This window comes from Cynocephalus volans, chromosome 8 (assembly GCF_027409185.1).
Source record: "Cynocephalus volans isolate mCynVol1 chromosome 8, mCynVol1.pri, whole genome shotgun sequence".
NCBI lineage: Eukaryota > Metazoa > Chordata > Mammalia > Dermoptera > Cynocephalidae > Cynocephalus > Cynocephalus volans.
In genome coordinates this window covers 29,984,139-29,999,534 of record NC_084467.1, presented here as the reverse complement: position 1 = coordinate 29,999,534, position 15,396 = coordinate 29,984,139, and the positions used below count along the sequence as shown (strand labels likewise).

Below are 15,396 nucleotides of genomic sequence, written 5' to 3'. Positions count from 1 at the left end.
AAAGACAAGATTAATGGAAGCATGGTTTTCCATCTTTTGGCTGTGTCCTAACTGATTTAATCATTCCTCTATTGTTGGACAGTTCAATTATTTCCACTTTTTTGCTATTATAAATAACAAGGCACATTCTTGTACTTGTATCTCTGGCACATTACAGATTATTTCCTCGGGACAAATTTCCACAGGGTCAAATGGTGTGGATATTGTTAAGGATCTTGATATATCATGCCAAATTACCCTTCAGAAAAGTTGTGTCAATTTATAATCCCATCAGCAGTGAATGGATGTGGGCACTTTATAATAAACACGGACATTTCTGAAATTAATGGGGAAAATTCTTCTCCATAAACTCATTGAGCTTTGTGTAGAGTCACAATTTATAGGAGCTGTAGGAATTCTTAGAAGTACCTAGTCCAGCTGATTTCTCGATGCATACCTCTTGTGATGGGAAGCTCTCTACCCAAGAGGAGCCCCTGCCGGGACCAGACAGTTATGATGCTAACTCTTCTTTAGTTTAGCCCAAATATGCTTTCCTATAACTTGCACAACTAAGCAGATATTTATTGTGCTCCTCCAATGTGCACCTAGCCTAGCGTATGTTGGGCACACCCACTCACGGGAGTTGGGGGAAGGTGAAATTGAGTGCTACGTAAAAGACACCAGCTCTGGAACCAGGCACCACACCAGGCACAACTAACGCCATAAAGCTGGAGTTATTTTCTCATATCTTAAAGATACAGAAATTGAGGTTCAGAGAGTTTGAGCAACTTGTCTAAACTCTTGCAGCTGGTAAGTTGAGAGGCTGGGGCTGTCTGACTTTCTAAGGCCCCACACTGCATTCCTTAGGTCTTCTTTTTTGGAGCTACTCCAAACAAGCTTGTCCTACAGGATAGAGCCCCCTGCACTTCCCCAGCCATGTCTGGAGAGAGCACACCTCCTGCAGCTGTCAGGACAGCCCCGATTTCAGATTCTCTGTCCAGCTGTCCCATACGTGCTCCCATTGTGGTGGTTTGCACTGAGTGGACCTGGTTAATCTTGGAATCCCCTTCCCTGTGTGAACTCAGGTTACACTTGGCCCGAGAGGAAACTGCATGGGATTGGAGGGTGGGAGGGAAGCAGCAGCCATTACTCCTTGAAGGTTGTTTTAGTCAGATGGAGGGACAGATGCAGAGGTGGTCTGCAGGTTCCAGCTTGGCCTCACTCTCCTCCCTCTGTCTCCAGCTCTTCTTCCTGGCTACCTACCTTTGTGACCAACGGTGGCTCAGGCCCATCACCGGGGACTTGGCTGCAGACCCATGGAGCAGACCCATGCAGGCACGACTCTTCACGGGCCTCTCCACCAGCTCCCCCATCGTGGTCCCATGTGCTACTGGACGTGCTTGACTTCTCTAACTGAGGGTTAGTGGCTCCTTCTCTGGGCCTCCAGCTGCCCTTCTGGACCTTCGCTCCCTCAGCAGCTCCCATAATCGTGTAAGGGCTGATTCCTATAATAAATTCCTGGTCTCAAAGCACTCATAGGAATTCTGCTCCCCTGGCTGAACCCTGGCGGAAGGTTTCATGTGACTTCAGAACTAGGTCTAAGAGGCGTGACGTCATCTTTCTGCGCCGCGCGGACACCCGCCGGTGGAAAGAGGAAAGGCTCCGCCGCTCTTCGCTTTGTTGGGCTGCTACTCTCTCAAGGTCATGGCGCCGTCTCTGTGGAAGGGTCTGGTGAGCATCGGCCTCTTTGCACTAGCCCACGCCGCTTTTTCCGCTGCGCAGCATCGTTCTTATATGCGATTAACAGAAAAGGAAGACGAATCACTGCCAATAGATACAGTTCTTCAGACACTTCTGGCCTTTGCAGTTACCTGTTACGGTATAGTTCATATTGCAGGGGAGTTTAAAGACATGGATGCCACTTCAGAACTAAAAAATAAGACATTTGATACATTAAGGAATCACCCATCCTTTTATGTATTTAACCATCGTGGTCGTGTACTGTTCCGGCCTTCGGATACAACCAGTTCTTCAAACCAAGATGCATTGTCCTCTAACACATCACTGAAGTTACGAAAACTCGAATCACTGCGTCGTTAACATTTTTACAAATTATAGCAATAGGACAGGACACAGAGCTGAAATATTGAATTTGGGGTATAAAACACACCCCCCCATCAGTACTTATATTGATCTTTCAGAACTAATTTTAAAAAAACCATAGCACTTATTTGTACACTGTTAATCAAATCATTAAGCAGTATAAGTTATCTGTGAAATGAGTCTTTGATCTTTCTTGTAAAGAATTTTTCTTTCATTTGAAACAAATTCATGTCTTTTGTAAAAGTCACTGTTTTGAAAACATTGAAAAATGTTGGAGTTTTTAGTGATTATTTATTTTCTTAGATTTCTTTTCTTTTGCACTACAGTTTTTAGGATCCTTTTATTATTATTATTATTATTATTATTTTAAAGATGACTGGTAAGGGGATCTTAACCCTTGACTTGGTGTTGTCAGCACCACGCTCACCCAGTGAGCTAACCAGCTATGGGATCCGAACTCGGGGCCTTGGTGTTATCAGCACCACACTCTTCCGAGTGAGCCTCTGGCCAGCCCCTTTAGGATCCTTTTAGAAATACTGTGTGACTACTGCATTTTGCAGCATGATTTACAGTAAAATGGCCTTCAGTTCTTAACAAATGGACTTCCCTAATGAGACCAAAATGGTGACTTAGTTTTTTTTGTGCCCCTAAAAAGTGGCTCTGCTTCAGCAGATACTTGTCAGTTTTTAATTTATCCATGACTTCTCAACCCACCCTGCTCCCAAATACCTTCTGACATCAGCTGTCTTGTTTTATCACTTCTCTGAGGTTCTGTGTGCAGTGAACAGTTTTTGTGTCAGAATTTCTTTGTCATAACAAATAGGTTTAACAAGCTCAGCTTGTTGTAAAGCTACCTGTGTTCTCTTTGTTTATCTGTAAAAATTTCCCCTAATTGATTATGTAGTCTAAGAATAGTTAAGATAGACCAAAAAAGATCATTTGTGATTTCATTGTCCTGCCCGTGTAGAAGAATAGTAATCATGGAGGAAAACTAGTTACTTGTCATTACCCAGTTTAACTTAATCAAAGTCTCAGTTTATTTCATATTAAACTAAAGAATTAGTGAAAATAAAGGAAACTTTTCATCTGAAGTCAGACTTCAAAGGAATTGGGCCAAATATGTTCTAAATATTTGGAACTAATATCTTTATTAGAAAATTAAGGTCATTTAAGAAATTGTTTTGTAGCTTCTGATTTATAGCAGGCTTAGAGTTTTCCATCTTCATATGTTGCTGAAGGTAAGGATGAGGATACAGAGATGAATTTTTTTTAGAAACAGAAGTTTTACTTTTAGGAAAATTTGACTAGCTCTTTGAGCTAGAAAGCTGCAGGAAGCTAAGCATTTCTCTGTAGAGAACATTGCTTTTATTGAATTGTACAGTTATAAAAGCATTGCTTTTGTTGAATTGTATAGGTGTAAAGGGAATAACTGTATGCAAGTTCAAAAAGGAATTACTTTAGGCAAGAGTCATAAGACGCCCTTAAACTTGATGGCATTTTTTCCATTAGAAATGAACCTCAGCTGATAACACACAGCCTCAAAGCATGAGATTATTTTGTCATTGGGTTTTTATTGTTGTTTTTTAGTTTAGTTTAGTTTTGCCAACCCAGTTTGTTTGTGGAACACTGACTTTGCTCTGTAATGAGAACAAAGTTAGAAATCTGCTGATTACCTGAGATAATTTAGAATTCAATTAAAAATGTGAAATAAGGTATAAAAGTTATGAAAATTAAATTTAAATAGTGTTTAAGAAACAACTTCCTTATATCAGACTTGTCTAACATTTCCTCAGATATGACTTGATTCGGGAGAATCTCTTGTTTTCTTCTCTTTTGGGGCTTTCTTTTCTAATATATTTTTGTAATAATGTCATTGAGATATAATTCACATACCTTATAATTCACCCATTTAAAGGGTACAATTCAGTGATTTTTAATATATTCATAAAGTTGTACAACCATGATCATAATCAAGTTTAGAACATTTGATTACCCCCAAAAGAATCATGTACTCTTTAGCAGTCACCTCTCATTTTCTCCCTATGCCCCTCAGCCCTAGGCAACCACTGATCTACTTCCGTCTTTATAGATTTACCTATTCTGGTCACTTAATAGAAATCGATTCATATAATATCTGGTCTTTTGTGACTGGCTTCCCAAATATGTTTTTATGTGGAGTGAGAAATTCTTCTCATCTTGAGGACTTTTATTGCTATGAAAGGAAGTGGTTAGTAAAATCAGTCCTTAAGGAGGGAGGGCCAGATACCTTACAGGTTTCGCAGTTAATCTTACACTGAATAGTTTTTCCTCACAGCTAAGCATTCATGATGTACCACTACTTAGAATATTTTGTCTAGTCTCTGGAATGGATATTGGAATCTTTGCCTGCCCAGTCAGGAAAGACCTGCTAAAAATGATGCCAAATAATTTGGCAAATAATTGACATAGCAGTTTTCAGGTGTGTCTACCTTTGCTAGCAGCTTGTATACCTCAGGCCAGGTGAGCTCCCCAAATTTCTTTTTTAAATTACTTCAGTGAATTTCTGCTGTCTTTTTCAAGTATTTACCATAAGACTAAAGGTGATTTGCGTGCATTACAATACTGCTAAATGTACTAAGTACAGAATTTTATTTACAATACTGTGAGACAGTACATTACTGCCTAGGGTAGTTCAAAAAGATAGTGATGTGAGCTAGTTAAGCCTGTAGTTGACTGTGATTTCAGTGACATTCAGAAGTGTGTACCAATCAGAGTTCTCTACAATATAGGAAGACTCACTTCTTAATAAACAGGGAACTAGCTGAATACTATGGGCTAATGGCCCAGTTGCAGAAAATACAGATTCTGTGAATTGGAGACTATTATGCTCTGTAAATCCCTAATGCTAGTTACCTCAGCACTGTGGCTTACTTTTGAGTGGCATGACAGCATTTTTCTGGTTGTATGTGACCTGTTTCCATGATGTATTGAGTAGTGTTGTTTGTTGTGAGCATCAATGCCTATAACACCAAGATAAACACATTATTTTTGGATATGTTTTCTCTCTTTAAATGATGTTGCCCTGTCCAATAAATAAATAATTCTCTCACCCTGAAAAAAAAAAAAAAAGAAAAAAAGAACTAGGTCTAAGAGGCCTAGTGATGTCCCCTCTGCTCTGTTGGCATGCTGAGACCACCATGCTGTGAGGAAACCCAGGCGGACCTGCCAGAGGCTGAGAAGCCATGTGAAGCCCTGGTCAGTACACAGAATCATGAAAAATAGTAAATCATTGTAGGCTTTTTTTTTTGGCTAAGAAAATATTTTTCTTTATTTTCCTATTAGTTGATTGATCTGCCATTATATTCCATTGCATAGTCAATTAAAATATACTAAGTAAAATTTAGTGTAATCTGATTAGAATAATCCAAATTTGAAAATACTGTATTTTTAAATATAATACAGCTGTATTTATTAACTTACACAAAATAAAGTTTGCTACATTTTTATTGTGGTAAAACACATACAACATACAATTTACCATTTTAGCCGTTTTATGTGTGCAGTTCGGTACCATCAGGTGCACAGACGTTGCACAGCCGTTCTCCCTCCAACTGCAGAATGGTGTCATCATCCCAGACCGCAACACTGCACCCCAATCCTTCCTCCCTTGTTGTAGGTTTAAGTCTCTAAATTTTGGGGTGCTCTGATTTTTTAGTTTTAAAAACATCATTTCCCAGGCAAAACTATGAAGACAGTAAAAAGATCAGTGGTTGTCAGAGGTTGGTGGAGGGGAGGGAAGAAAAGGGGGAAACGCAGAGGATTCTTTGGGCACTGGAAACACCCTGTCTGGTAGTGTAATGGAGGAAGCCCATGCGATGACCAACACCAGGAGTGCACCCGCATGTAACGTATGGACACTTGTGATTAGACCTGTCATCGTAGGTTCATCGTAGGTTCATCAGTGGTCACAAATGGTGCTCTGGTAGTGTTGATGATGGGGAAGGCTGTGCATTGTGGGGGCAGGGGCATATGGGAAAGCTCTGTACCTTCCTCTCAACTTTGCTGTGGACCTGAAACAGCTCTAAAAAATCATCTTAAAAACAAACAAACACCGAAATATAGTTTCCCAGTCTCTATGTCTCCTCTTCCCCAGCCTGGATAGCACTCGAGTATTTTCTTCAGCCGTTCTGTACATGGTCAGCTTTCAGGTTCCCACAGCCCTGGAGAAGCAGCCCTGGGCCTCACCTGTTTGTCTTCAAGTGGGGTCTGCAGCAAGCACGTGACCCTCTGAGGGTGACTGGAGCAGCCCTGTCCAGGGCAGAGTTTGTAAACTGATAGCTTGAGGCTGCATGAAGGCCACCTGTCTATTTTATCCAGTACATACCACTGACCTGCACAGTGCTTGAAGGTAATTTGGATTTGTTTTCAATGTTGAAAACTCTGGATATTCACATACAAATATGAAGTTCTGGTTTCTCTTAAAAAACCAGAACTGCACCAGTCCACATCCCCACAGATAGAGCTCTTGGCTGGCTGAGTAGAGGCTGCCCCTACTGGGTAAGAGCTGTGCTCTCGAGCCTTGTGCAGTCCAGACCAGGCCCAGCTGTGCTTACAGTCCAACACCTTACACCAGCCCCTTTACTCGTTCGCTCTATGTGCTTCTTGGCACCTGGGCTTTTGAGTTTCAACCTCTGATCTACAGGGACAATCACCTCCCATGAGTGTGCCTATTCTTCTGTTAATACAGCCTTAGGGTTCTAGCTATTTGGCCACTACACTCCAGGTCTCCTAACCTTCTGAGCTTTTCTTGGGAACTTGTCCTATAACATCTTGGAAGTGATGCTTAAGGGAGGACATAGGGACTTTGGTGGTCTTGCTACCTTCTCTTGGGACCAAAGGGAAAAAGGTGGCCTGGCTGGGGGCTTGTGATAAAGGCAAGGTTTTGATTTTAGGACCAGATTCTAGCCCAGATCCTGTCCTGACAGCATTTTTCAGCCTCACTCTAGGCGCTGACCTAGTTTAGCGTGAGGAGGGCAGAGTGGTTTGTGGGTCATCTCTGATTCCCTAGAGACTGGCATACAGTGGTGTCTTAGTAAGTGTTTGTTGAATAACATGTTTGAAGGGAGAAGCCCTGAAAAATGATAGAGGAATGCTGGCATGACAGAGAAGGCCCCCAGGAAAAACATCTGCAGAAAGAGTTGAGTCCAGGCCTCCTAGCCTTGGAGAAGTCAAGATACAGATGTGAACCTGGACGTAAACACAAGGGTGCACTAACCCATTCACTCATTCATTTTCAGATATTTGTAGGGTACTTACTGCTGCTGAATGTAGTCACTGAGACTCAGTGATGGGGCTGGAAAGGGTCCACTTTGACTTAAATGAAAGGTCTGATGGGGCATAAAGTGGTCATATAGGTTCCAAACATGTGGAAAGGCTCAAACCCTCTCTTGGGAGCTTTAGGGCACTGGTGGTATCTATTGGTGGGCATCCAAGTGTTACTAGTCTTGTCTTTAGAATAAACAGGCATGAGTTAGAATTCTTTCTCTGCTGCTTTTTAGCTCTGTGACTTTTGGTAAATCTATGAGCCTCAGTTTTCTCACCTGTAAAATGGGGACAGTACCTACTCCCAGGGTCATTGTGAGGATTATCTGAAATATTTATGTAAAGCACAGTGCCTGACTTGTCCCAGCTCTTCCATAAACGATGGCTTTAGGACTGCTGTCATTAGAAGGCAGGGGTAAGAAGCCAAGGGACAGTGGCTGGGTGTTGGTCCCGGCCTCCTGGGGAAGATGAAGGAGGTGTCCTGGTGCAAAACATCACATGAGCCCAAAGGTGGTCTGCAGGAGGATGGAAACAGCAAAGCCCTGGACACTTGCTGGGCATCTCATTTGGTTGGACGAAGAGGCCCTGATGAGGTCTTGCCTGGTTTTGGTTTCTCTGAGGGAAGGGAGTGGCCAGGGGAACTGCTACTCTGGGTCTAACTCTAGCCAAGATGGGCAGAATTATTGAAGTGGAAAAGGCACAAACTTGGAAAAACATGAGCAAGTCATAGCAGCTCCTAAAGCGGGGAAGGTCAGACTCCCCAGCCATAGGAGGGCAGATGCCGGGAGGTTCAGAGACAAGTCACAGGGGATCCCAAAGGCTGAAGAGGGGAGAGGAACTGACAGAGCAGGAGGTGGTCAAGAACTCAAGAACAGTATTCTGACATGCAATGGAGGACGACCTCACAGGTGTCAGGGGAGGCCCGTGGCGTCCTTGTCATGGGCTCACCTGTCAGGGGTTACTGACCACTCGTAGGCACTGCCCATTTGGAACTCTCTGGGCCTCTCTAGGGCTGATCCTTAGTAGCACAGCTGGAGGGAGTCCACGGACAATCCTATCGATCAACAGATCCTTAATCTGCTCCTGCTGGTCACTGATCTCTGATAGCAATCTCCCAGGCCCTCTCCAGCCAGTGCTTAGCTCAGGCACACTCCAGCACCCACTCATGAGAAGAAAATATGTGGTTCTAGCCCTGGCTGCCTCGCCAAGTGTGCATTTATTCCTCAGGTGTGGGAGAACTTCTGGCGTGAGAGCTGGCATTTCCTAAATGCAGTACATGAGGAAGGACTAGAACTGAGGCTGTCCTCTTTTCTTCCCAGGATGACCTTCCATAGAGTGTGGCACCTACTATTTGGGAAACAAGGGAAATACCAAAGTCCAGCCTGCTCCCTGTGCTCATGAACTCTGCAGAGGCCTGGCCTGTCCCTCTGCCTGCTCAGTGGATCCTGCCAACTGCTGGCAGCTGTGTCCACCTCTTCCCTTGCTCCTGTCCCAGACCCCCTTACATAGGGAGGAGGAGCAGGTGTTTGTATGAGAAATTATTATGTTTATTAGTATGCATCTCTCCTCTGGCCCTGTAGAGCACAGCCTCCCTTCTAAGCTTATCTCCCAATTTTCTTGGGGTCCTACCATGCCTGGGGTAAGAGTAACCATGCTGCCTGTTTCAGTGGATTCTTTATCAGTGGCCTGAAGAACATCTCCCCACCTTCCCCACATTGACTGTAGAATTTGAGGGATGGGGCATGGTTTCCCAGGTGTCTGATTCTACTCTGTGTTGACCCTGTGGCTTAGCTCTTGGGGTTGGGCTTGGCTATTTCCAGTCCCAGAAGGCTTGAGTGCTGTGAATGTGACCTCAGTCTGGTGGACATAGCTACATGAACACCTGTGCCCAGGCCTGGGCCAGGTCTTAACTGTTGACTCTTTTCCAAGCTGTTATGCTGCCTTCTTCCTGCCTTCCTCTCCAGTAAACTTCATCAGCAGTGAGAATGTAGGGGGTAGCCTAGTCATCCCTAGCTGAGTTTCTTTGTAAACCTTCCTCCTGCCCTGCCCTGTGCTCTCTCTTGCTTCAGCCTAGACCAGTCTGCCAGGCTTTGTTCTAAACACAGTAAGGATGTTAATGTTTTTCTTCTGCCTTTTGGTGCATTTTTAGAAATTTAACTTCCAAATCTGTGCTCCTATCCACAAGAAACAATACGTATTCGGTGCTTTAAAGCAGGTGTCACAGGTAAGGAGGAAGTGAGCCCATGGGTGAGTTCTGCTCCAGGGTTTGAGAGAATTTCTCTTATGTCCATCAGTTCTCAACCTCAGGGGCCTGCTCCTCTTATATTGGGGTGCCTGGTGGGAATTTACTTTCCTGGGATTGTCGACCTTTTTTATGAATGCTCTTAGCTCTCATTGCTTTGTGGATGCCATTGCCATTTTATTGTTTCTCTTTCTGGAATCTCTTTCTGAACTTTTTCTGGAGTCTTCCCACCATCCCAGGGAGAGGAACTCTGGTGTTGCCTTCCATTAAACTGAGCATCTGGCTCGCTTCCCAGTCTCGACACTCCGCATTGGTCCCTCTGGGAGGCTTCCTGTCCACTTTAATCAGCACCAACATGCCACCACCCCTGTAAATGCTCTCCTGAAGAAGCCCCACTCGTGCTCCCAGTCTTCCTGCAGACTTCTGAGATCACACGACTCTCTGATGCTGCCCTATCTCCCCATTGCCCCTCCCTCCATCTATGTAGCCCTTTGGCTCTGGTGGCCACCCTTAAATGCCCTTTTTCATCTTTTAGTTCAAATTCCCCCAGATATGACTGTGGCCAGCTCATAGGATGGCTGGCCAGCCATTACATGGCCTACCTTGAGTTGGGTGTTCTCTCTCTGACCAATCAGCTGTGGCCAGGTGGGGATGGAGTCATGTGATGCAGAACGCGGCTGGTACCACTCAGTAGGGGCCATGGGAGGCAGGTGATGATGGTACAAAGGCCAAGCATGCCCTCCAAAGTCTGCCAAACCTACCCAGGGCACATGCGTGGATCCTGTCTCCTTCCTGCTCACAGGGACAAGGCCTCACCTGTGTGTGCAGTGGGGAAAGCCTTGTTCTGAGAAACAAGGACGTGAGTTGTAGTCTCAGATCTTCCAGCTTGCTACTGTGTGATCTTGGGCAAGTCCCTTCCCCTCTCTGAACCTCAATTTTCCCATCTGGAAAATGAGGGGATTGGATGAGATAATCTGTAAGAAACTTGCTAGCTCTCAAGCAGTAATCATCACAAATTCACTAGTGTTTATTGGCCATTTCCATGTGCTACGTGCTTTACCTGCAGTATCTCATTGAATCCTATGACTGTTTGCCAGTCTTTTTCAAAGGAGGAATGAAGGCTTACAGACATTAGGTCACACGCCCAGGATCACACAGCCAGGAAACTGTGGGGCCTATCTGATTCCAGAGCCTTGGTGGAACCTTTCGGAGAAGGGGGCTGAGGATCGAGGGCCTCCATTCTTGAAGGCATCGCCAGCTTCCAAGGCTGCTCACTGGGTCTCAGCACTGTCCTTGCTGCTTACAGTGGAATGGAGTTAGCATGTTTAATAAAACTCAGTGGGTTTTGAATCATCTCACCCTGTCAGAAGGTAATGGATCATCCACTGCCCCAATAATCAGACACCATGCTGTCCCTGAACCACATTTATGTCCTTTAAATGCCAAAGCTGGATCAGGTCCTATTTCTTTCATGGGGAGGCCCAGCATCCCAGGAACTGCAGTCAGTTGAGTATTTTTTAGGCAATATTTTCTTCATAACACCTCGAACATACGAAATGGTTCTTTCATTACATGCAGGCACCAGGGATTTTTTCTTAAATTAAGAATTTGATACATTCCTTCAGTTCCCCTCCAGGGGTTACAGAGAGCAGAGAAAGTGATGCCTCGTGCTAATGTGCAGGTGTGGTTATGCATTTTGAAGGAGATCTTGACAATCTCCAGGAAAAAAAAATGTCCCCAAACGACCCTCAGTTCTTGGTGAGAAATGCTAACTTGTGTAAGTGCTGAAGGGCCTGGTGCCCCTGGAAGTCCAAAACCAGTCAGTTTGAAGGTCAAATGACAAAGTGGAATGGCATGGACATGTATGGATGTGCACCCATGCATGTGTATGTACATGCACATGCATGTGTATTTGCACATGTGTGTATATCTGCATGTGTGCTTATGTGTTGGGGGTGCAGGGGCACTGGAACCAATCCATTCCAAGCGAGTCCTCTGCAGAGGAGAGAGCACTGCATAGGGCTTGCTGTGTGACCTTGGAACCATCCTCTCAGGGCTGTCGAGAGCCTTCGTCACCATGGCTCGTGTGAAAAGGTGCCTGGTGCCTGGTAACCTGTTGGTTCTTCTGGGCTGGATTAGGGCAAACATCTACAGAAGGTTGAGGGAGCAGGTCTTGAGGAGGGGGGTTGGTGTGGAGTTTTGTCCTGGCCTCAGCAAGTTACTTGGCTTCTCTGTACCTCAGTTTCCTCATCTGAAGAATGGGATAGTAATAGTCCCACATCTAGAATGCTGGAAAGATTAAGTTAGTGATGATCAAAGTGTCTGGCACATGGCAAAACATTATTTTTTTTTTAAAACATAAGTTTTTATTGAAGCTGATAGACATATATATTTAAATTAATGGACTTTATTTTTTAGAGAAGTTTTAGGTTTACAGACAAATTGATCAGAAAGTAAGGAGAGTTCCCATATACCCCCTTCCTGCCAATTTTCACTATTATTTACATCCTGTATTAGTGTGCTACATTTGTTACAATTGGTGAACCAATACTGATATATTATTATTAACTAAAGGCCTTAGTTTACGTTAGGGTTCGTTCTGTGTTGTACTCTCTGTGGATTTTGACAAACATACAATGTCATGTATCCACCATTACAGTGTCATACAGAATAGTTTCTTCCACTGCCTTAAAAATCCCCTGTGCCCCACTTATTCATCCTCCTTCCTCCTAACCCCTGGCAACCACTGATCTTTCTACTATCTCCATAGTTTTGCCTTTTTCAGAATGTCATAGAGTTTGGAGTCGTACAGTATGTAGCCTGTTTGGATTAGCTTCATTCACTAGCAATATGCATTTAAGATTGCTCCATGTCCTTTCATGACTGAGTAGCTCATTTATTTTTATTTCTGAGTACTGTTCCATTGTATGGATGTACCGCAGTTTATCCCTTCATACTGAAGGACATCTTGGTTGCCCCAACTTTTGGCATTATTAATTTTATGTGGGAGGTGAGTGTCCTGGTTTGAGGGCAGGGACTTTAGAATCAGACTGAATGGCTGCACATTCTGCCTGTGCCTCTAGCCGGGTGATCATTTAATCCTTTTGACTTTCCCCCTCTGAGAAATGGGGCTATGATAAGGGAACACTGCTGTCACATGGTCATTTACACTGTAATGGCTTAAGCTGAATAGAAATTTCTCTCTCTCTCAGGTAATAGTACAGATTGGGTGGGCTCCAGGTCAGCAGGGGGTACTGCCCCGCACTGGGTAAAATCAGGGACCCAAACCCAACGTTTCAGCACGAGGCTTCAACAGTGGCTGTGGCTGTCCCAGTCCCAGCCAGAGGGCAGGAGGTAAAGAGAGTGGAGGATATACCCTCTCCCATAATTGCCGTTGCTCACACACTATTGGACAGAACTTGGTCACATGGCTTCCCATCACTGCAAGGGAAGCTGGGAAATGTAGTTATGTGTCTGGCTTTAATGCTTTTTTTGGCTGCTGGCTGGTAAAGGGATCTGAACCATTGACCTTGGTGTTGTAACACTGCGTGTCAACCAACTGTGCTATCCAGCCAGACTGGCTTTAATTCTAATGAGAGGCAGAGGAGAAGAGAGTTTGGTAGGCAGCTGGCAGCCTCTCCCGTGTAACAGAACCCACTTCATTAGGTTTGTGATGAAGATTAAATGAGAAGATTTGTATAAAGCCCTTAGTTTGGTGCCTGGGACATAGTACTCAAAATGTGTTAGTTCCTTCTATGATTACTAGTAGGAATTAAAGGGCCATAGCATTTCCGAGCTGGGGGCCTGTCTTAGTCTGTTCAACCTGCTGTAATAGAACACAGATGCTCCTCTACTTACGATGGGGTTATGTCCCAATAAACCCACCATAAACTGAAAATATCATCAGTTGAAAATGCATTTAATACACCTAACCTACCAAATATGATAGCTTAGCCTAGCTTACTTTAAACATGCTCAGAACACTTACATTAGCCTATAGTTGGGCAAAACCATCTAACACAAAGCCTATTTTGTAATAAAGTGTTGAATATTTCATGTAACTTATTGGCTACTGTACTGAAAGTGAAAAAAAGAATGGTTGTACGGGTACTCGAAGTACGATTTCTATTTAATGTGTATTGCTTTTGCACTATTGTAAAGTCGAAAAATTGTAAGTCAAATCATCATAAGTCAGGGACCATCTGCATTCTAGACTGGGTAGTTATATACAGTGGAAATTTATTTCTCATGGTCTGGAGTCTGGGAAGTCTAAGATCAATGCCTTGGCTTATTTGGTGTCTGGTGAGGACCTGCATTGTGGTTCATAGACGGCAGTCTTCTTGCTCCGTCCTCACATGGCAGAAGGGGCCAGGGAGCTCTCTGGGGCCTATTTCATTAGGGCACTAATCTCATTCATGAGGGCTCTGCACAAACGTTCAGCCAATTAGGACCTTCTGAAGTGACCTAGCTCAGTGGGTTTCATACTGTGTTTAGTTTACCCCTTACAGACCTCTCAGAGACCCCAGGGGGGTGACGGAAGACCAGTGGGAGTCTGGCCCACACCTGGTTTCAACCAGAGATGCTTCTACCTTACCTTTCACATGCTGGTTTCTATAAAAGGTTTCAGTTGCAGAGAAGGGTCTGCAGCTTTCGAAAACTTAAAACTACTCGCCTAGGGCAATTCCTTGAAGTTCTGGAGGGCTCTCTCACCTCCCCGAGAGTCCAGCCTTGCCTCAACCTTGCCTCTTGGTCCAGGTGCTTCAGGGCTGGCTTCAGCTTCATCAGGGCCACCAGAGGAGACACTAGTGTGGACAGGAGAGCAAAGTCCAGGAAGCTGTGGGCTGAAGTCAGCCCAGAGCTCATCTCTGGTCACCAGCTTGCCCTTCCCCAGCAGGTGGGATGAGGACTTCTTGGTCTGACTCTCCTGGCTCAGGGCCTGATGAGCAGCCTAGGCCCCAGGAGTCCCTGGGGCAGCCACACATCTCCCACCTATCCTTGGACAGAGCTGTGCTCCCAAGACCAGGACTTCACACCTGTGTCTGATGTATTTCATCCTGGCACACTGGCCCCTGTTCAGGGCACCAGCCTATCCAGATGGTTTGAATCTGGCTCTATTGTCCTGAGTGTTTGCTTTGTCTCTCGGCCTCACAGCATCTGTGAAAGTGATGAACTTGCCTCCCTGTCATCTGTGCTCAACAGGAGGCTGTGGGGCATGGTGGTTAGGAGTACCGGCTTTGGGTCAGGCTGACCCAGTTTCAAATTCTGGCTCATTCACCTATTTGTGTGTGAGCCCAGGCATTCAGTTTCTCATCTGGGAAATGGGGATAATAGTACCTATCTCAGAAGGTTGGTGTGAGATTAAACAAGTTAATCTGCACAGAACCGTTAGAGGCAGCTCTCAATAAGTAGCAGCTATTGTCAGTGATTTGTGAGCCTAGCCAACAGAGAAGGTTTAAAACACTAAAAGATATATTATAATAGTAATACAAATTTGCTGTAAAAAACCCTGAAGGATATAAATAAAAGCCTCCTCCCTGACTTGTCCTCCCTCACCTTCCCATCTCCATATCTCTCTCCAGAGGTGACACTTCCTAAATCATCTTGAATGAGCCACAAGCCCGCAAGTTACAGTCAAGGAAGCTTGTCACTCTTTACTTTGTACACTCCCTCAATGGCTGGCCCTGGCCTCCCTTTCCTTTCTCACCTCCTGCTGATCCTGCCCCCTCCCCTCGCCTTCTCCTCCTTCAAGTTCCAGCTACACTGAGCTGAAG

General features: G+C 44.6%; 1 protein-coding gene across 1 annotated transcript; it reads left to right on the top strand.

The window, feature by feature from the left end:
* The first annotated feature begins 1,683 nt into the window (after positions 1-1,683).
* On the top strand, positions 1,684-2,174 carry LOC134385214 (ER membrane protein complex subunit 5-like). Its single transcript, XM_063107140.1, has one exon. It carries the CDS (start codon positions 1,684-1,686, stop codon positions 2,077-2,079), a length of 396 nt encoding a protein of 131 aa, XP_062963210.1. The 3' UTR covers positions 2,080-2,174.
* The last annotated feature ends 13,222 nt before the right edge of the window (positions 2,175-15,396 follow it).